This window comes from Alternaria metachromatica, assembly GCF_023757995.1.
Source record: "Alternaria metachromatica strain BMP 0045 chromosome Unknown scaffold_35, whole genome shotgun sequence".
Taxonomy (NCBI): domain Eukaryota; kingdom Fungi; phylum Ascomycota; class Dothideomycetes; order Pleosporales; family Pleosporaceae; genus Alternaria; species Alternaria metachromatica.
Genome location: NW_026055526.1, coordinates 27,695 through 47,718, shown reverse-complemented (window position 1 = coordinate 47,718; position 20,024 = coordinate 27,695). Strand labels below are relative to the sequence as shown.

Here is a 20,024-nt window from a genome sequence, read left to right as displayed (position 1 = left end):
ATATTGCGGCATCTGTGGTGTTTTCGCCATACTAGCCTGATCCGACTCCACTTCCCGACGACATGCTTCTAGTGTACCGATTCCAAACACGCCATGTCGCGTGTCAAGTAGTCGATCTAGCATCCCATCACTACCACTCTTTGTTTCCGCCCCAGTGTACGGCGAATACCGAGATGATGGACTACAGGCATTGGGTATGATCGGGACCGTGTGCGATGTGCCGGTAGCTGATCCTTCTTCATGGTTCCCATCCCCACAGCCTTTCTTTGCCTTTTTTCGCTACGATCCTCGCATGCACGCTCAGTACGCATGACTGCATATTCTCTCGGGCTTATACGAATTGGTGGTCCTCCAGACTGATCCGCACCGAGATGGGTGTGCCGGATAATGGCCCTGTAATTGCTGGAGTAACGTGGATGTTGACGATATTGAGTGGAGGGTTTCTGGCTTTGAGATTCTATGCGAAGTTATCGAGGAAGCAAGGGCTTTGGTGGGATGATCACATCCTGACTGTCTCATGGGTAAGTCGACGTCTTCCATCTGTATGATGTCTCTAACGGGAATGAACAGGTACTCCTTCTCGCGCAGGCTATCATCACCCAAGTTGGACAACAATTAGGATTTGGAAAACGACTGGAAGATGTCAACCCCAAATACCTCATGACCATCGCAGTCGGAATGTCCGTCGCCGCATCGATCTCCTGCTTCGCCTCTACTCTCTCGAAGATATCCTTCGGCGTCACGCTCCTCCGCCTTACCTCAGGTTACCTACGCGGGTTCGTATGGTTCTGCATCGTGACCCTCTTCCTCATAATGCTGCCAAGTGCGCTGGCTACCTGGGTCCAGTGCCAGCCGATGGCGAAAGCTTGGAACAAAGATCTCCCAGGGACATGCTGGGACTCTAGCCACTCAATCGACTACGGTATCTTCAACGCTGCGTGGTGCGCTGCGGCAGACTTTGCGCTAGCGCTGCTTCCATGGTACCTGATATGGGGATTACAACTGAAGCTCCGCGAGAAGATCGGAGTGGGCATCGCCATGAGCATGGGTGTATTGTAAGTCACTTCGAGCCTACACGACTGATGAGCAGCAGTGCTAACACGACTTCCCCAGATCCGGTGTCTGCGCCATAGTAAAAGGCGTCTACGTAATCCAACTCGGCCAAAAAGACTTCTCCTACAACGGCAAAGAGCTCACCATCTGGACCGGCGTCGAAACCGCTACCGCCATCATCGCCGCTTCCATCCCCGTTCTCCGCGTTTTCTTCAAGGAAACCATATCTTCTTACTCGCGCTCGCATACCAAAACCAACCAAAGCGTCCCCTTGTCCCGGTTGAACCAAAGTCAACACTCTACTACAACCACGACTGTTCATGCGATGGGCAAAGGGAAGGAGGGGCGCTGGACGGTGATTGAGGATCAAGGAGATGACTGGAGTCAGAGGGGTATTTTGGAGGATGAAGAGATGGGACGGAGTCGACGGGGGACGGTGTATGAGGAGGATCAGATTTTGACGACGAATACGGTTACGGTTACGATTGAGAGTGATGCAAGGTCGATGTCTGATCAGAAGGCGAGGTCTTTTTTGGGGATAGCGCATTGATATATCTTTTAATGAATCGCATGAAAGCCAAGACATCCACTGATCGTACGGAGCCGGATGTGTGAGGTATCTGGGGGTGGTAGCCGTTGAGGTAGTCATGGGCGAAGACATAGGAGGAGCTGCAGGCTGAGGCTGAATCGTTACTGGAATGTGAAGACTTCGTCGTGAGCACATGCAGTACTCGCCACATCCGAGTCTTCTCCATCCTCACTCCCATCAATTGTCTCGGGCGTAGCGAGCTCGATATCTTCATTGTTCATCGCGGCAACATCGGGATTGGTACGCATCTGAGCCTCTGCCCATGCGTCTATCTCCTTTTTTGCGGCCTTTCCCGGTACCGGTGCCCTGTCCGTGAACGTTCCGTCCTCCTCAAGCATGCGAGGCTTGCGTGGTTTCTCTGCTTTGGCCTGGTGGAAGTCGAAGTTATTTGCGTCGTTTATTGACTCCATGTTCGCCACTGGCGGTACCCTTGACTTGGTAGCTGACCTCTTCCTGGTGTTCGCTGTCTTCTGCACGGTCTTCTTGATGGTGTTTTCAGATGAAGTAACAGAAGCTGCGGGCTGTGCGCGTGGGGTTATTCTAGGAAGAGTAGAAGCCGCGCCAGGTTGCGCTGCAGCAGTTATTGCTAGAGCACGTTTTCGAGCAGCCGGGTTCTTCTGCGTCTTGAGCTGGTCCAGCGTCAAGCTAACCACAGAAGGGATTGGTATATTTGGGGTCTTTGGGGCTTGCGAGAGCGCTGCAACGGGGGTCTTCGGGGCCCACGAGAGCGTTGTGACTGCGTCGTCCTACGCTTTGTCAATTCCCAACTCTGTCGTCGGCCAGTTCGCCTTTGGACGGTGGAATGAGGACCTCCTCCCAAAAGGGGCGACGGGAACCCAGGTGTACGCCAGACATGGCTGGCACCAGGAGTCAGAGCCTCATTTCACCGTGGAGCTGAGCTTTGTGTTCGGCACCACTGGCGTGCAGTTCGTCCCATGCCTGAAGAGATCGCCTAGGATGCCCGACTTGAGCGCAGTTATCTTGACGCAGCTGTACTTTATGAGGCCGGTCGGCACAACCTCGTACCTCTGCTCCTCGCTGATGCTAGCAGTTATCTGCCCAATGGGCCGCTTTCCAACCTTGGACGTTTCTCCATGACGATACTTCGGGTACTGTGCCACGAAGTTCTTCGTGAGGTTGTAGATCAGCTTCTTGCCGAGTGGTCCCAGCGACAGATAGAATGCGATGTGGTCCGTGGTAGGCGGCAGGTGCTGGAACCAGCACTCTGGGTTCTCGCATCCGTCCGGGGTCGTCAGTGCTCTCATGCACATCTTGTCATCAGCGACCTGCTGGTGCAGGCCGTAGTTCCGGCAGCTGTAGGAACCATTGAACTTGACAAGCGGGAAGCTTTGACGGAGGTCATGGGGGATGTCATCGAAGGCGAGCGGAACTGGTACGTTGCGCGCAATCACCGCTCCTGGTAGCACACTGTCAACCCAGGCCTCTGGTGATCCGGTAACCTTGACTTGCTCGTAGCGCAGCTCAGGGTTGAGGTCTAGGATGATTGGCTCATTGTTGACGGGGTACATGGCCTTGTCATCCTCAGAGGTGTCGTGCGGATTCTCCAGTGAGTCACAAAAAGCTTGTGAAAGCCCGTTCTCGCCGGAGCTGCTGCTGTCACTTCTTGCTCGGTTATCGATCAGGAAGACGGGAAGGTCGCTGATAAAGATGGTTAGTAGAGCTTCAGTGGAGCGTGCCGAGTAGTACTTACCTCATGCTGCGAGAAGGTTCGGTAGTCGTTGCGCTGTAACGGCGTGGGCGACTGGCTGTCGTGGAGTGTAGGTGTTGTTGTGAGCGATACACAAAGGTGAGAGATACAAAACAGGCAGGAGCATTGCGGAGCAACGCGCGGACCACCTCTATGTGGTGCAGTTTGCGGCCGGCCTTCTGGCTTCACTTGCATTTCGATGGCTACATGAATCTTAGCAGAGTTTTGGAGGTGCGAAATAAAACGGCTGTCCAGGTGTATATGGTGAGAACCCCCAAGAGATCCTTCACTGTACGCGCGCGCGGTTGTACGTGATAGCTCTCTCGTCAATGTATGTAGATCTAGCGAAGATGATTAGCAGAATTCTAGCGTAGCATGTTGGGTGGTACTCACGCCATAACACTGATGCCAGTGCTTGAGACGCAGTGTCGGCTGTTGTAGCTACCGTCATACTTGGCGAGCGGGAACGTCTGGCAGCTGTCACGGGGGATGTGTGCAACCTGAAGCTCGACAGGCTTATGTGTGTGTGTACTACTCCAAGGAAGACATCGTGGATCCAGGCTTCCATTGGACCTTTCACGTCGACATTTCCATACCGTCGTTTGGGGCAAGTTTCTAGACCTGGTTTTCCATCATCGGGGATAGCGTTCGCCGTCTTCCGAGAGCTGTTTTATGATTAGCTTGGTTATGTGAATGGCGAGACGTTTCATACTCGTTTAAAGGCCATTCGGCCTCCATCGCGGCTTGTCCTTGACAATGTAGTTGGCGAATCTCGAGACGTGAGGTAAGAAGGACGTGGAAGAGAGATTGGCAGAGGGAGCGCATGAGCGTTAATTACCTAAAGTACGGACCTCACGGTGCAGCCATAGGTGAGAGAGATTCAAAAGTCGATGTAACTAGCGTTGATAAGCAGGCTTGTTACCGCCCTTCACCGAGTCTTTAGCGAAACTAAGCTATCTTGAGCCATCATTTCACACGCATCCAGAAGGTGATGTCTCCTAGCTTTGAGCCTTGTCGGAGCTCATCTGGCAGCGCACACCAAACCACCGAGTGATCCTCTTCGCCCTCCAATTGTTCTAGCCTGATGCACGGTCGGTGCTTCTCGATACATGTATCGCAGGCAAGCGTACGGTCATGCCCAGCCTGCTTCCACGTGGAATTTCTGGCACCCTTTGCAGCGACAGCGTTGCTAACGCATGGGTGGGCCGACCAGGTACCGGATTCCGGCTGTCGCCCATTGCAACCTGCGCGTGCCCTGTGAATCGAGCAGTACATTAGTCATCGCGCTGGTGATCGCATTTGTTGTATCTTCTGGGATGCTGTTGTAGTTAACGTCACCATGGCGGCTGTTGGGATCATCGCTCCGCGGGATGCGTACGACCACTGGTAGATCTGTCTCGCCCAGCTGTCGTGGCTCAAGGGCCGGCTTGTTTGGTATCACCAGCCGAGGGCGAGGGGGTCGGGGTGCCGTGCCTTCCTGCGACGCCTCGGCAGGCTGCTGGAAGGTTGTGCCGTCGTCGGCTTGCTCGTCCATGACGCCGTGCGCCAGGTCTTCGTCTGGTGTGCACATCCAGTCTTCGGGCGAAGGCAGATGCTGCTCAGCGTTCGATCATGAGGCCGCTGTTTACGGTAAGCAGCTGTATTGCTGTATGACTGCACGACTTACTCTTCGTACTCGCCAAATTGGCTTGGACCACCCGCACCCTGCTCGCACACAGCTTCCTCCGGAGACAGAGGCGGAGCGTCGATCATTGCTGTCTCGCTAGTCGTTCTGTCAGGCGCAGAGGCGAATTCATCTGCTGTGCCGCTGCAGTCGTTGAAGTGGAGCGACGACGTGCACGGGAGCGGACCATCATCTGCTGTATACTGACCAAGAGGCGGTGGAGAGCCATCGGTCATCATGGATTCGCTAGCAGGTGATCTGAGCCTTTCTTTCATCGCCATGTTTGCCTTGACTAGTGCAGGCATAACGTTCTCAAGGTATGCGACACCCGCATTGGTGAGGTCCATGGCGGTGTCGAACTTGGTCCGGGTCTGTTCCTTCCTCCGCGAACTCAACGGGAGCCCAAACTCAGTCGGCGTGTTCAGCAGAGTCACCCATTCTGCCAGGGAACCGATGTCGATAGGTACTTCGGTTGGCTTCAGAGTTGCCGGGGCTCGTGCAGTGAAGCTAGTGTATGCAATCTGGAGCCTTGACTCCAACACCGCTGCAGACGGTTTCGGTTTCTTCTGCTTTTTGTTCTGTTGCGGGGTATTGATGAGAGATAGGAGAGGAAGAATGAGAATGAGGAATGAGGTAAGAGATGAGAGATGAAAGATAAGAGATGAGGATGAGTGATGGTGGATGAGCAGAACGTCGATATTGGGCCTCGCAAACCTTGGAAGTTTTACCCAGTCGCGATGTTGAGGACTGTTGCGCTTTCCCTCCATGGCAGCCGCGTCATAGAGACGCGTGCTTTCCGTGAACGCCCATGAAGCTCCAGTCTGCGGGGCGTTCCTTCCATGGATCTCTCACTAACTTACCAAAATTCGACACGCGACGAAAACGAGCAAAATAAATACTTACATCATGATCGTATTATCAACTCACAAATGTATATCCCAGTGTATACAACAAGATCCCAGGTCGATGTCTTTCTCGGTTGATCGAAGCCAGCGACGCGGGGATTGCCGGACGGCACGTGTTTCGTTACTCAGCATCCGCCGGTGTTTCAGCTACCTTGCCTGCTCTCCAGACACCACCCTTCACTGAGCATGTATCCACTGCGACCCACCGGAGAGCGCCCGCGATGGCCAGACCGCCAGCAAGACGAGCATGCGACAGGTGCCATGCCGTGAAAGAGAGATGCAGGCGCGTCCCCGGCCAGGATGCCTGCGAGCGATGCCAACGCCTCCGCAACTCATGCCAGACCCTACGACCAGTTGGCACTGCTGGCCGCAAACCTCGGTATCAGCGCACCGAGGGTACGACACGCAGCCCGCTACAGACGGCTCGGAGCGACAGCCTCTCTGTTGCTTCTTCGTCACCCAGATGCCCAGCCTCGGCCGCGAGCCCAGCGATGCCGGATTGGGACATAGTCGCGCTGCCCAGGGCTCCATCCCCGTTCGCGGATCTGAGTGAGCGGGAGATGCACCTCGTCAAGGGCGTATCCCAAGGCCAAACGCGCATCGACCAGTTCCTCATCGCGCCAAGCTTCCGCATCTGCCACCACAAAGCCTTCGCGCGTCAGCTCCACAACGCAACGTCGTGGGTACAAGATTCGTTGATAGCCACCGCGGCCCTCCTAGCTTGCGAGTACGAGCCTGGCCCAAACCATGAGGACCGAGTCATTGGCCACAGGCGGGCTGCCTCTGCCGTTTCCACTTTACGGTCTGTTAAAGCCGTCGACCCTGGAGACGTTCAGACCGTGTTGATGCTTGCAGTGAGCGCCATCACGTTTGCCCTGCACATATCCGGGAGCTCATTAGAGATCTGTCGACACACTCTCGACATCATCAAGCCCATATACGAATCGACAGTGGAGCTCAGTCCGGACTGTCAGGCCTTCGTCATCTGCCTCATCCAGGCGGAGACTGAAGAGTGCATCATACGGGGCGAGGCTCCAACCCTGCGGCTCGAGGTCCACGAGGACGATGATACTGTTGATCGATATATGGGAATTGCCTGGCCTATGCTACCGTACCTCTACGATGTTTGCAAGATCATGGACTCGCTACGCCAGAATCCTAACCTCGATCTATCCGAGGTTGCGCAAGCCCTGAACGACATCGAAGTCGCCGTCGAGGCCTGGACGCCAATCCTGCCCGTTGAGCAAATCAGCCGTTTTTTACAGGAAGAGGTGGCTAGCATCATGTCTCAAGCCAAACTATATCGCTGGTCGGTGCTGCTTATTGTACATCGACTGCGACATCCATATGGCACAGCGTCAGCGAGAGGCACTGTCATTTCAAATGCTATCTTCGAAGAGCTGCGGATGATACTCCAAATCACCAAGCGCTCGGTTCCGGGCGCCATTATCCCATATGTATTTGCTTGCTTCGAGCTGGTCGATTCTGCTCAGCGCGAAATGGCGCTCGACAAGATCGACGTCGTCATTGAGTTTTCGAAAGAATTGCGAACAAAGGTCAAGAAGCAACTCATGGCATTCTGGGTCATCAAAGATAGTACGGCTCAAATACATTGGAGCGAGATCGTTTCGTGGCTTCCACAATGAAGCTCTCGACTATGGAGAGCACACAGCCCAAAAGACAATGCCTTGGTGGAAAGCATCTGGGTGGGATGAAGATACCATAAGAAGTTGTTTGTGCAGGGACACTCCAACCGCTCTGCTTTTCCCAGGAACAGCGTAGCGATGCGATACCCATCATGAACACTACTCAAGTGTTCTATGGGCTGGCTGTCGCATTGCCATGCGCTTGTATTTCGTCGCCGTCGCAACCCTGATCTTCTTGCCCCACAATAGCAAGGGGATGGGGATTAGCAAGATCGCAAAGCATACAGCCGCCGTGATGATGGAGACGTTCTGTATACCCATATTGTTCGTCCACGGCGTGAGTGCGAAGAGGATGACCACGGCGAATAGGTTCCGGACAAAGACGATGCCTATCATAGCATCTCCGAGGATCTGAAGGTGGTCATGTCAGTGGGAACTCCGCTTCGAATAGACTGGGAGCTGTCGACTCACCTCTTGATAGCAATCTGTCACGTATGATAGCGCGACACCACTAGCTAGGACAAATGTGAAACCGAACAGCCCGAATCCTACGGCCAATATCATCCAGTGCAGACCCTGAAGAAGCTATTAGTGAACCATCATTACAGCCAGGTGTTACCAACATACCCTGGCTAAGGCTAGCCCAAACATCAGGATACCGCCCGGGAGCAGGATTGCTGAGATAAGAGTGATCCACAGGCGCATCTCTGGTTCGTAAATGCCTCCATTCCGCCTGGCGAAGTACATGATCGATCTGTCGTTCAGGAAACCACCCGCGAAGAATCCAAAGAACGTGCCAACGAACGGAGCAATGTTCATGAGTCCAACGCCAGAAGCTCCAAAGTTGTATGGTGGTTGCAACAGGTAGACGGCCTGTAATGAGCTCATCAATGCCATGCACGCCAGCAGGGTACCATAAGTGAGTGCAGCAAAGGCCACGGCAGGGAAAGTGAACAAGACAACGATTGGCTGGTAGAAGTGGTGGCCGATGCGTTGATTGGAAGGGGTGACGATGGCCATGCGCTGACGATAAGTCTTTCGTGGTAAGGAGGTGTCAATTCGGGATTGTATGCGCTCCATGGCGGTGTGCTTTGCGTCGCCTTTGCCGTCTGTGGCCTTTTGCAGCCCTGAGTCGGGACGGCCGTCCTCGAGTCCATCCGAGCCAGAAGTGCCAGCCGTATGTGGCACACTCTGACCATTGAGGAAAGGGACGTACTTGGACTCTTCGAAAAAGAACATGACGAGGACGAAGTTTAGACCGAGGAAGATTGTGCACCACCACCAGATCCATCTCCAGCCCTGCGACTCCACAACGAAGCCGGCGGCTACCGGGCCGAGGGAGGCACCCACGGACGTGAAGACGAGGTACCATGCGTTCATCGTTCCATGTTGATGGACGAAGAACAAATCGGCAATGGTGATCTGGATGACGGCCTCGCTGATAGCACCGCCCAGTCCAGCAAGGAAGTTGCTGCCCAAATAGTCACCATAGTTCGCCATCTGGGTCTGCCACAACACTCCACTCAACTGGAGCGCAGAGCTGAGCAGGTACAGAGGTCGTCGTCCGTACTTGTGTACGAACGGCATGAAGAGCATGCAGCCGACTGCAAGCCCAGCACAGCTCATAGCGCCTCCATTGTTCAGCTGATCGTTGCTGAAGCTCAGTTCAGGCGCAATTTGACCCCATGATGTCGTGCCGCTCTGGAGCTGTACAAATGTCCAAAGGACAAAGAAGCCGGTCAAGCCGAAGTTGATGGTCTTGCGCAATTTGCTCCAGTTCAAGGGGTCATCTGGTTCGGTGCTAGGCACTGGGTGGAGGATGACGTCCGTTGCGGGTCCCGTCACTACAGCGGGACAGTCAGTGTGCGGTCTTTACAGCGGCAAATGCGAGTCTTACAATCCTCTAGTCGTAGCGTTCCCGGAGCCCAAAAAGTGCCATCATCCGGTCTGGAGCCATTGCTGTCGGCCATCGCTCTCAGGAGGGTACGAAACAAAAATAATCGCGTTGAAGAGGTTGTCTATCACAGGCATGGAGCTTGTTGCGTGGATATCTTCCCCACTGTTATCCAGAGCTTTCGTGCGTATATATACCACAGCGACCGCTGAGGCAGTGTCAGCTGTGTTCTGTACGTTATCTGCGCATCCCTATCTCGAACCCCGGATTGCGTGTTTCCGCAGGCGAACGGGGCGAATTGGGCGAATTGCGAATTAAATAACCCACCGGCTTGGCGCTGGCGGCTGTGGGGTAGTGTCGCGCTAACGTCTGCCGCTCAGACACGAAACGAAATGTTGCTCCGACACGGCCAGATATCAACACTTTGCCTCGCGATCATGCGGACGAGATCTGGACCCCGCATTATTCAGCTACGGATAGATACTACGGCATCTGAGTATTCTAATCATATACATATCTTAGCATCCCCGGATGCTTGTCATTACCAATATTACGCGTCCAGCCCGTATCTCTTCAACTCGAATCTTTCCGAGACTTTGCAATTCCCTTTGTTCATCAAATATGGCTTCCGCTTCATGGGAAAGTAAAGTTGCTGCGAAGCAGCAGTCGAGTCGCGAGAAGATACCAAAAGAATGGATTCTTCCAACATCAGTCACGGACATGCTTCAAATGCCGCTTTCGGAACATCCAAATCGCTTGATGAAGATGGGCATTGCACGAAAGTCGGGACTGTTGAATGAGAAGGAACTTGAGATTACCGAGAAGTATACCGTTGAAGAGCTGTTGAAGCAGCTAAAGGATGGTACTTTGTCGTCACTGGAGGTTACCATAGCGTTCTCGAAGAGAGCAGCTATGGCACAGCAGCTGGTCAGTTCCATCTCACTCACAATGAAGGGCAAGCCACTAAAGTAGCGTTGTAGCTGTCTTGCCTTACAGAGACATACTTCCCTGAAGCACAGGAGCGAGCACGCTTCCTCGACAGTGAAAGAGCAAGCGGCCGTATCGTAGGCCCTCTCCACGGTTTACCCATCAGTATCAAGGACGCTTTCCAGGTCGCTGGCTCAGCGGCCACTATTGGGTTTGTTTCGTTCCTGGACCATGCGGCGTCGAAGGAGAACTCCCCGCTTGTGGATATCTTGCTCGAGCTAGGCGCAGTCGTATATGTCAAGACCAATATCCCTCAGACCATGATGGCAAGTTCACTGTCCCATCTCGACATCAAGAAAGCTCATGAACTAATGGGATACAGACGGCTGACTCACAGAACAACATTTTCGGGCGTACTTTGAACCCTCACAACACTGCCCTCACTGCGGGAGGGTCGAGCGGAGGCGAAGGTGCCCTTGTTGGATTTCGAGGATCTCCACTCGGTGTTGGAACAGACATTGCAGGTCAGTACATGTCGTCGAAGTTGTAGTGATCAGACTTGCTGATCTACACTAGGATCAATCCGCATACCCGCTCTTTGCTGTGGCACCTACGGCTTCAAGCCCTCTACAGCGCGCATTCCAGATGGCGGACAAATATCGCCCGTATCCGCTGGCAACAACTTCTTCAACCCGTCCGCTGGTCCCCTCGCAAACGACATACAAGCTCTAGGCATTCTGTGTCGGTCACTCCTATCAGTGAGACCAGCCTTGTACGACGCCTCTGCTCTCGACGTTCCTTGGAGAAGCCTAGAAGTACCACCGAGCGCGCCGAAGCTAAGACTGGGTCTTTTGGCCGAGGACTCAGCCTTCCCCTTGCATCCGCCGGTTAAAAGAGCGCTAGCACAAGCTGTCAGCGCGCTCGAAGCAAAGGGCCACGAGGTGGTTCCTATCGCGCCGGCGCGCACTCAGGTCGCCAATGCGCTAGCCCTCGCGTTTGCCTTCTTTATGCTTGACGACACTCCCCCGACGCATGTAGCCGCTAGCGGTGAGCCTGTTGTTCCTTCAGTTATCCAGTCCATGGAGGTTTTCCATTCCTTCAAGTGTGACTTCCTGGACGACTGCAAGGGCCTGGAGGGCATCAAGAAATTAGCTGCGCTCAATGTCAAGCGGGATGCTATCCAAGATGAGTGGAGGAAGATTTGGAAGGAGCAGAAATTGGACGGAGTAATCGGTCCGGCTGCACAGCACACTGCGGTCGCGCACGATACATACGGGTTACCGCCGTATACGCTACTGTTGAACGTATTGGATGTAAGTCATGCTTACCCATCTCGAAGTGGCTGTAGAGAGCATTGTTAACGTCAAGCCAGTATCCCGCATGCGTACTTCCCTTTGGTAAAGCCTCAAGCGCTCTAGATGCTGAGCCTTTTGTCATGGGTCCAGGCCAAGTAGGCCCGAGTTGTAAGTCGCCGTCTTGACTCTTTGTACGCGTTTGAGACGCAAGCTAATGTATTCAATGCAGATGATCCCAAGCTCGTGGATGGTGCACCGACTGCCATCCAGGTCTTCACGAACAAGATGCGCGATGAAGAATGCCTGCAGGTGTCTGCTATCATCGATGAGTGCTTGAAAGCTGTGTAAATGTCCTTTTTTTGTACTTATATGAGCATACTTCGATATCGCACATTCTACCACTTGCAACTTCGGCGTCGCACTACAGCATCTTGTATTCTGCGAAATGTCCCGAACACTGCTGTATCTGACTGTCTGCAATGTCGACCATTCGCTCCTGCATGATGATTAATGCGGTGGTAATCACCATGTCAACCAGGAAAAAAACTGGACAGACCTACAGCCTACATCAACATGGAAGCATACAAGACAGGTGATCTGGTGGCGATGTAGGCTCCAGACTTGCTCAATTTTATTCTTGTATGAGCTCTCACTGTCTAATCAAATTATCTCGTGTTCATCATCTCAACATCTCATAATCTCGTCTTGCCGTCCACTCTTCATAATCTACATCCTTCCACTGTACAAGTCCATCCAAATCATCTAACATAGTCCTCTAGTGCGCATGATCCTCGCCGCAACCGCAGTCAGGCCCAAATTCGCGTCGAGCCTGTCTCGCTTCCTCCTGCCATGGCTGCAGGGTGACCGCCCTCTTCGTCTCCCGTTCCCACTTTCCATGACCCTTCTTCTCGTTGAGTTCGACGAGAGCATCCAGCCACGCGGCAAGTCTGTACCCCGCCTTTGCGAGTTGCTTCGTAACGACAGGAATAGCAGTGTCCCAGTAGGCTCCTGACAGCTCTTGCGCGAACACTGCATCAGGGCCGTTGGGAATGACAGTGGAGCACACGAACTTGTTGGCGTCGCGCGCCCAAGTCATGGAGCTGCTGACTGCATCCTTCGCCTTCAGTCCCTTGAGCCACGTCTTGCTCTCCTTCTTGAACTTGCCATGCTTCACTTCCGCGGTGAGGTTGTTGGCTAGGGCCAATGCATTGGCTTGTGAGAAGTTGCCGTAGGCCTTTTGCGGGATTGCTGTATCCCAGATGGAATGCAGGTTCGTCCGCGCGCCATTGAAGGTGACGTTGATGAGGTTACCACCTACGGCGATGTTCTCTACGTGGAGTGGTTGGTGAACGTCGCCGACGAAGTGAATGACCCATTTCAGGGCTCTTTGCTGTTCTACGATGCCGACTGATTTCTGGAAAGCGCGGCTAGAGTAGTTGGCGATGGCGGAAACGATGCAACCCTCCTCAGGACAGTCGCGCTCGTAGTCGATATTGCAGCTCTCAGGCGGGTTGTCGAGCGCATCGATGTAGTGGAGCACTGAGCTGAACTTCCCCTCCGGCTCAGAGCGGAAGCTATCAGCCCAGGTAGCCACATTGGCGAGATATGCGGATGAGGTGTCGTTCAAGAGGGTCTGCGCAAACTTGGCCGTCTTGTGGGAGACGAGATTCTGTGCCATGTATGCCACTGCGGTGTGACCGAGGGAGCCCCAAGCGGAAGCATAGGGTACTGCCGCAAGGAGAGGTAGAAGCGACTTCGATGGTGCCATCTTGGACGTTGAAGTTATCGGGCTGGGTCGAAGTGAAGCAGAAAAGAAGCTTGTTGTTATGCTCACGGAGAGGACATGCGATGTTATAAGCAGCTGGGAACGGCACCGATGTCGACCAATAGTTCTGGCGGTATCGGCCATGGCCGTTTCGTCGCCACGATGCTTGATCGAGACCCTGTAGAGCGTGAGCGACGATATGCAGGTCCATAGCGATGCTAGCCCAGAAAGGAAGGTGCTACGCCACGATAGGCAGGAGCTGGGTAGCCGACCTCAACTTGAGCCTCTGTCAAAGAGCACGTTGCCCGTCTTGATTGGATAACCACAAAAACACAGCCGGAGATGAACATCTAAAGATCCCGTGGGCAGGGTAGCACGTTGTACGGGTGGGTGTCTCATGTATGTACCTACAAAACCAATGCAGCTAACAATGCTCCAAAGACAGCTAGGGTATCTCAAATCCGTGAGTCTTCGCCAAACGCCAGATGTAAATGCACGTTGTCACGATTGCGTTTATCGCTCCGCCTCTGCGGCATTGTCCTCGCCGCCTGCGTCCATATTGTTCGGCGCCTCGTCCTCGGCAGTCTCTTCTGCCGGAGCAGGCGGCCCTTCGATCAGGCGGAGCCACCACGCGGGAGGATCGAGAGGGCTGTGGTTGTTGTGCAGCGGCGGGTAGATGTCGTTGAAATAGTACCAGACTGGAGTGGGTTAGTTGTTGTCAACAAGAGCTGGGAGCGCAGACGTACTGTGGCCGACCACGATGCCGCACATCTCATCCTTGGGCACCGTCCCATGCATGATGAGCGAAAAGGCCAAGAGCACCCAGGGCAGGTAGGGCGCCTTGAAGACCAGCAGGCCAAGGAAACTGAGCATGGTGTCTGGGTTCTTCCTGCTCCAGATGTAGATGAGGGTGCTGGACAGAGCCGAGCCGAGAAAGGCCATGGAGAACATGGGCGCGATGCAGAGGAGCAGCGTCGAAGCGAATGTGAGTAGCCATGCGAAGTGTGCCGTGGAGCGGCCGGACGATTCCTCGAGCAGGCGCGCGTATCGCTGGAGGAAGAAGATGTGGTAGAGGAGGTCGAGGCTGAGTGGGCCGAAGTAGAAGAAGGTGGTGAGCAGTCGCCAGTACTATGCACGTCAGTACGGGCTGGAACAACGCAGTGGTAGTAGTGGTAGTACCTGGCTCTTGAAGAAGACGGTGCGCACGCTGTAGAAGAGCTGGAAGGGCGAGATGATATGGCACTGCACCAGCACACTGGCACTCAGCGCCGCCGTCATCCACCAGCGCGTGCACACGGGCATTTCGTAAAACCACTGCTCGAGCGGAAAGCCTCCGGCCCCTCCCATCATGCCGTCCCCGCCTTGCAGAACATTCGCCATGGTGGGTTGAGCGCTCTAGGGATAACACAGGATGAAGAATGAGGGAAAGAGGCAGGTTGCAGCGCCTGCACTCAGATACCTAAGTAAGCAGCGAAAGGCCAAGTGTCGCTCAGCAAACGCAGCCGCTTTCCGAGCGTGTGAACGATGGGGCCCATGTGGCTACGTAACTTGTCCGATGGTCCGCCAAGGCGCTAGGACTAACAGCACGCGATCGCACCTTCCGCACGCCGGGAGTCGGGGTCCAAGCTCCTACCCTGGGTGAATGCGAACCAGCCACAGCACCAGCCCCTCGTCCCAGTCGCGTCGGCAGACGGTCAGAATCGCGAAGGACGATGCGCCCGTGCCCCGTTCACTACCGCGACCCTCGTACGCCATCTCATCGATATACCTGACGACGACGTGCCAACCGTTCGTCTTGTTGATCTTGACGCGCTTGAGCTTCGCGACTTTTCGCGCCGTGCACGCGCCGTGATCCCTCCCTCGTCGCCAATCCCACGCTCCAATTGATCCACCTGGTCCCCGACACACCGCGCGATATCCTTACACACCAAAACCAACATGTCTCCCAAATCTCCCACCAGAAAGAACAAGGCGCGACCGTCGCGAGGTGGACGAGCGAGTGTCGGAGGAAGGAAGGAGTCGGGCAAGAGACGTACGTAGTGCGCCGAATAGGCAAGCCTGCGCATCCCAGCTGACCATTGCGCAGTTGGACAAGCAGGACCCGCTCCCGATCGCGCAAAGAAGCGCTACAAGCCCGGCACCGTCGCTCTCCGTGAGATCAAGCGCTACCAGAAGTCGACCGACCTGCTGCTCCTGAAGCTCCCATTCCAGCGCCTCGTACGGACACTCCATACAGACATTCTGGCGACAGTCAGCTAACGTGCCTCCAGGTCCGCGAGATCGCGCAAACAGTCACAACCGAAGACGGCCCCAACAGATGGCAGAGTCAAGCCATCGTCGCCCTTCAAGAAGCCACCGAAGCCTTCCTCGTCAACCTCTTCCACGACGCCAACCTCTGCGCCATTCATGCCAAGCGCGTTACCATACAGCAAAAGGACATTCAACTCGCGCGTCGCCTGCGAGCAGCTTGGGGTGCGCCGGTTTGACCTGGCACCGTTGTTTTGGCAGATACCCAATCTTCACTTCTGTTGGTACCGAGTTTGGAGGAAGTGGCGCGTATTGTTTGCGATCTGGAATTCGTGTGCATACCAGAGAGGCTGCTTTTGGGAAACAATTGCGATTGGCGTTTCGTGGCGCAGAGTTTACTCGCATGAGGCTTGTCCCCAGGATTGTTATTGATTATTGTTCATATACGTGTAGCATACCGACTACCGAGTTACAACTACATCCCTGTATATCAGTATTTTGGATGATCAAATGGAACAGAAATTCCACGTCTCCCGTTTCTTGACTTCGACCTGGATGGCGTGAATCCTTTGGGGAACGACTCCAATCAGACGCTGACTACCAGTATAGTTAGAGGCATTGGCAGTCGTCCGCCGTTTCTTGCTTGAGTTGCTTGTACGTCGACCAGGGCTTGGCTATTATCGTCTTCGTAGCGTGCGAAGAGCTCGATCAGCTGGAGGAGCGCGGAACACCGCCGACGAAAGCTCCCCCCGCCATTTCCGGAACGTTGGCTTCTTATCGCCGGCAACCCTCATCACCTTCCACATACGCTTCGCAGCAAAGATCCAACTCTCCTCCGCATCCGGTAGCCGAACAACTAAGACATTACCGAATAAACAAGTGACGCAAAGCCTCCTTGGCAGCCTTGGCTATGCATTGTCCCCGCCCGTATCACTTCGCTAGAATGCCATTCGACGTCATGAACTGGCTGCCTCAGGTCGGTGCCGCTGCGGCGATACACGCGCTATAGCTCAACCAGGAAGCTCATTGTCTGACATGCAGGCACATGCAGGCTTGTACATGGTTGCCAGGCAGACGAGTCAAGGTACCCCAATGTCAAGAACTGTCTATAAAGTTGGCACTTGTGGTACTTCCGTAGCCTCTGCCCGCAGCAGATTGAAGAGCTCGATCTCCTCTTACCACAGCAATCATGGTTGCATTCAGGCTGTCGCTTCTTGGAGCAGCTGGGCTTCTGAGTGGGCTTATCAATGGCCAGTTTCCTCCGACACCAGAGGGCGTGACCGTTCTTGAATCGCAACTTGATGAGGGAGTCACGATCTCATACAAGGAGGTAGGCCATCCTCCTCACAGTGCTTGATCCATATACTAATGACCCCAGACCGACCTCTGTGAAACCACGGAAGGAGTCCGAAGCTTCTCCGGCTATGTTCACCTCCCAGCTGGAGCACTTGCCGATCTCGGTGTCGAGAACCAAACCTACGAGATCAACACCTATTTTTGGTTCTTTGAATCGAGGAAAGATCCTGCCAATGCCCCTCTCTCGATCTGGATGAATGGTAGGCAGCTTGGGAAGGACGCATTGCGACGTGGACTGACACTATCAGGTGGACCTGGCTCCAGTTCCTTTGTTGGACTTTTGCGTGAGAACGGGCCATGCTTCATCGGTGCCGACTCCAACAGTACCTATCTGAACGAATGGTCATGGAACAACGAAGGTGAGTTAGTCCCAATTGTAGCAGTTGGTCTTTCAAGTATCACGCCTAACGAACACAGTCAACATGCTTTACCTCGACCAGCCCGTTCAGGTTGGCATGAGCTATGACAGCCTGGTCAACATCACCACCAATCTAGACACCGGCGATCTTGAGGTTGTAGACTTCGGCAACGGCCCTGTTCCTCCTCAAAACAACAGCTTCTATGTCGGCACCTACCCTAGCGAAAACTCCAACCTCACCACACGCGGTACTGAGAACTCTGCACGAGCGCTCTGGAACTTCGCCCAAGTCTGGTTCCAGGAATTTCCTGAGCACAAGCCAAATGATGACAGAATCTCTATTGCGACAGAATCTTACGGAGGTCGTTATGGACCAGCGTTTGCAGCTTACTTCCAGGAGCAGAACGAGAAGATCGAGAACGGGACGTGGAGCGAGGCCGGACAGACACATCTCTTACACCTCGACACTCTACTTATCATTAATGGCTGCATTGATCGTTACGTCCAATGGCCGGCTTACCCAAGGATGCAGTACAACAACACATACGGTATCAAGGCTGTGAACGAGTCGCGCTATGAGGAAGTGCTCGACAACCTATACAAGGAGGGAGGCTGTCTTGATCAAATTGAAGAATGTCGCAACATCAGCCTTGTATACGATCCTACTAACCAAGGCTACAACGAGACCGTCAACGAAGTATGTGAGGCGGCAGAGACATTCTGTTCCGAAACGATCCGTGATCCTTACTTCGACACCGACCTCAACTACTACGACATCTCCGCCCCCGGTGCAGCTGCTTTCCCACCACCATGGTATCAAGGCTGGCTGAATCAGCCACATGTACAGCATGGACTTGGTGTACCTCTCAACTGGACTCAATCGAACTCGGCCGTGTCGCGGGCATTCCGAGGTATTGGCGATTATCCACGTCCAGGTTGGAAGGAGGATCTAGCGTATCTTCTCGAAGAAGGTATCAAGGTCACATTGGTGTATGGTGACCGAGACTATGCCTGCAATTGTCAGTATTGCCCCAAGAAGGCTGCGTTTGAGACATGAACTGACACTCTGCAACGTTTAGGGTACGGTGGTGAACTGCTCTCGCTTGCTATCCCCTACGACAACGCCACTTCATTCGCGGATGCTGGATACGCGCCTGTCGTCGTGAACGATACCTACATCGGTGGCCAAGTGCGTCAATACGGCAATCTATCCTTTACGCGAGTGTACGAAGCTGGTCATGAAGTACCAGCCTACCAACCGGAAACCGCATACAAGATCTTTACACGCGCTCTCTTCAACCGCGACATCAGCACCGGCAACATCTCTACGACCGAGACCCCCGACTACGCCAGCGAAGGACCAAGTGACGTGTACAACATCACCAACGAACCCATTGTCGACGAAGGCACGCAATGCTACGTTCTTGATCCCGGCCAATGCACAGCGGAGCAGTGGGAGTCGGTTATGAATGGAACGGCCCTGGTGCGAAACTGGATCGTTGTCGATGCCAATACTAGCTATCTGTTCCCAGATCTAGCTGGTAACGGCACATCGACCAACGGAAGTACACCTTCTGGTACGGGCATGCCCATGCCGACTTACACCGCGGCTGCGTCCGGTGGTCTCTCCGCGAGCGTTTTGGGCAGTGCGATGATTGCTGCGGTTGTAGGAAGTTTGGTGATGCTATAATCGATGGCAAAATAGTAGCGACAATATGAAAATCACAATTATGCTCACACGATAACTGTGGTATTGTAGTGCTTGTATGTGCTCTAGGCAAGAAATACATAGATACTGGCCTGTTCCACATCATCACATTATGCACTGGTGCATTGGATGCGCGTGACGTCATGACTTCAACACGCGAAACCGTACCTTTGTCTCGCAGATATGCACATTCTCAACGACCTCGACGCGTCGCAAGCTCTCCAAGCAGACGTGAACCCATGACCATGTCTCGTCCCACATACTCCGCGTTCCAGAGACACCTCCTCTTCTTCTCAACGCCCACATCCCCACCCCGGCTTACCTTCGGATCCGCCCTCCGCGCAGGCGTATCAATCGGCCTAGACTTCCCCGTCGCAGTCCTCCTGAGCCTATCTCTCCGGCTCATGTACGCGCCCTTCCCCTTCCTCTGGTCCCCCATCGTCGTCGACAAGATCCCCGCTTCAGCCCACCGCACACAATTGAGCTCCGTCACTCTACCAAAGGGAAAAGCCGACTATACTTGCACCGAGCTGCTATCTCTTCTCAATAATAGCGTCGAGGAAAATAAAGGCAAGGGCTGGTTGAAACATAAGATCGATCAGGGGCATGTGGTGGGGTTTTGGACGATGGCGGCGAGTGCAAGGACGCATACTGTTAGGAGGGATGATGTTGAGCGGTTTCAGCAGGGGGAGTGGGAGGAGCCTGTTGTTAAGAGGAGGAGGGGGAGGGAGGATGTGTTGCCGCTTTGGAGGGGTGGGCCGATATGGGTTGGGGGGCATAGTTGGGCTGTCTGGAAGGTTCTTGGGGTGAGGGTTTATGAGGATAAGAGGCGGTAGATAGTCGCATGATCTTGCGTGGACATCGTACAGAAAGAATCGAGTGCGCCTTTGACTCAGACTGCGGTGAGGAT

At 54.1% G+C, this 20,024-nt stretch overlaps 11 protein-coding genes across 11 annotated transcripts; 5 read left to right on the top strand and 6 right to left on the bottom strand.

Annotated features, from left to right (window-relative positions):
* Window positions 1-371: 371 nt before the first annotated feature.
* On the top strand, window positions 372-1,603 carry J4E83_009628 (uncharacterized protein; the record flags this gene model as incomplete). The annotated part of the gene is made up of 3 exons (XM_049336513.1): window positions 372-521; window positions 571-1,055; window positions 1,114-1,603. The coding sequence occupies 3 exons, from the start codon at window positions 372-374 to the stop codon at window positions 1,601-1,603; spliced, it is 1,125 nt and encodes a 374-aa protein (XP_049184294.1).
* A 140-nt stretch (window positions 1,604-1,743) lies between these two features.
* Window positions 1,744-2,497, bottom strand: J4E83_009627 (uncharacterized protein; the record flags this gene model as incomplete). The annotated part of the gene is made up of 2 exons (XM_049336512.1): window positions 1,744-2,388; window positions 2,489-2,497. 2 exons carry the CDS (start codon window positions 2,495-2,497, stop codon window positions 1,744-1,746), a joined length of 654 nt encoding a protein of 217 aa, XP_049184293.1.
* A 23-nt stretch (window positions 2,498-2,520) lies between these two features.
* Window positions 2,521-3,358, bottom strand: J4E83_009626 (uncharacterized protein; the record flags this gene model as incomplete). Its single annotated transcript, XM_049336511.1, has 2 exons — window positions 2,521-3,301; window positions 3,354-3,358. The coding sequence occupies 2 exons, from the start codon at window positions 3,356-3,358 to the stop codon at window positions 2,521-2,523; spliced, it is 786 nt and encodes a 261-aa protein (XP_049184292.1).
* Window positions 3,359-5,012: 1,654 nt separating this feature from the next.
* On the bottom strand, window positions 5,013-5,780 carry J4E83_009625 (uncharacterized protein; the record flags this gene model as incomplete). Its single annotated transcript, XM_049336510.1, has 2 exons — window positions 5,013-5,591; window positions 5,742-5,780. The coding sequence occupies 2 exons, from the start codon at window positions 5,778-5,780 to the stop codon at window positions 5,013-5,015; spliced, it is 618 nt and encodes a 205-aa protein (XP_049184291.1).
* Window positions 5,781-6,409: 629 nt separating this feature from the next.
* J4E83_009624 (uncharacterized protein) lies at window positions 6,410-7,564 on the top strand (the record flags this gene model as incomplete). Its single annotated transcript, XM_049336509.1, has 1 exon — window positions 6,410-7,564. The coding sequence occupies one exon, from the start codon at window positions 6,410-6,412 to the stop codon at window positions 7,562-7,564; it is 1,155 nt and encodes a 384-aa protein (XP_049184290.1).
* Window positions 7,565-7,723: 159 nt separating this feature from the next.
* On the bottom strand, window positions 7,724-9,534 carry J4E83_009623 (uncharacterized protein; the record flags this gene model as incomplete). Its single annotated transcript, XM_049336508.1, has 4 exons — window positions 7,724-7,975; window positions 8,036-8,140; window positions 8,192-9,408; window positions 9,462-9,534. The coding sequence occupies 4 exons, from the start codon at window positions 9,532-9,534 to the stop codon at window positions 7,724-7,726; spliced, it is 1,647 nt and encodes a 548-aa protein (XP_049184289.1).
* Window positions 9,535-10,217: 683 nt separating this feature from the next.
* J4E83_009622 (uncharacterized protein) lies at window positions 10,218-12,028 on the top strand (the record flags this gene model as incomplete). The annotated part of the gene is made up of 6 exons (XM_049336507.1): window positions 10,218-10,385; window positions 10,439-10,715; window positions 10,901-10,909; window positions 10,962-11,698; window positions 11,758-11,848; window positions 11,910-12,028. The coding sequence occupies 6 exons, from the start codon at window positions 10,218-10,220 to the stop codon at window positions 12,026-12,028; spliced, it is 1,401 nt and encodes a 466-aa protein (XP_049184288.1).
* A 427-nt stretch (window positions 12,029-12,455) lies between these two features.
* Window positions 12,456-13,448, bottom strand: J4E83_009621 (uncharacterized protein; the record flags this gene model as incomplete). The annotated part of the gene is made up of 1 exon (XM_049336506.1): window positions 12,456-13,448. One exon carries the CDS (start codon window positions 13,446-13,448, stop codon window positions 12,456-12,458), a length of 993 nt encoding a protein of 330 aa, XP_049184287.1.
* Window positions 13,449-13,958: 510 nt separating this feature from the next.
* On the bottom strand, window positions 13,959-14,825 carry J4E83_009620 (uncharacterized protein; the record flags this gene model as incomplete). Its single annotated transcript, XM_049336505.1, has 3 exons — window positions 13,959-14,143; window positions 14,192-14,573; window positions 14,625-14,825. 3 exons carry the CDS (start codon window positions 14,823-14,825, stop codon window positions 13,959-13,961), a joined length of 768 nt encoding a protein of 255 aa, XP_049184286.1.
* Window positions 14,826-15,383: 558 nt separating this feature from the next.
* HH3V (histone H3-like centromeric protein hH3v) lies at window positions 15,384-15,931 on the top strand (the record flags this gene model as incomplete). Its single annotated transcript, XM_049336504.1, has 3 exons — window positions 15,384-15,477; window positions 15,532-15,662; window positions 15,716-15,931. 3 exons carry the CDS (start codon window positions 15,384-15,386, stop codon window positions 15,929-15,931), a joined length of 441 nt encoding a protein of 146 aa, XP_049184285.1.
* Window positions 15,932-16,881: 950 nt separating this feature from the next.
* J4E83_009618 (uncharacterized protein) lies at window positions 16,882-19,096 on the top strand (the record flags this gene model as incomplete). The annotated part of the gene is made up of 5 exons (XM_049336503.1): window positions 16,882-17,022; window positions 17,071-17,248; window positions 17,297-17,407; window positions 17,466-18,425; window positions 18,486-19,096. 5 exons carry the CDS (start codon window positions 16,882-16,884, stop codon window positions 19,094-19,096), a joined length of 2,001 nt encoding a protein of 666 aa, XP_049184284.1.
* Window positions 19,097-20,024: the final 928 nt, after the last annotated feature.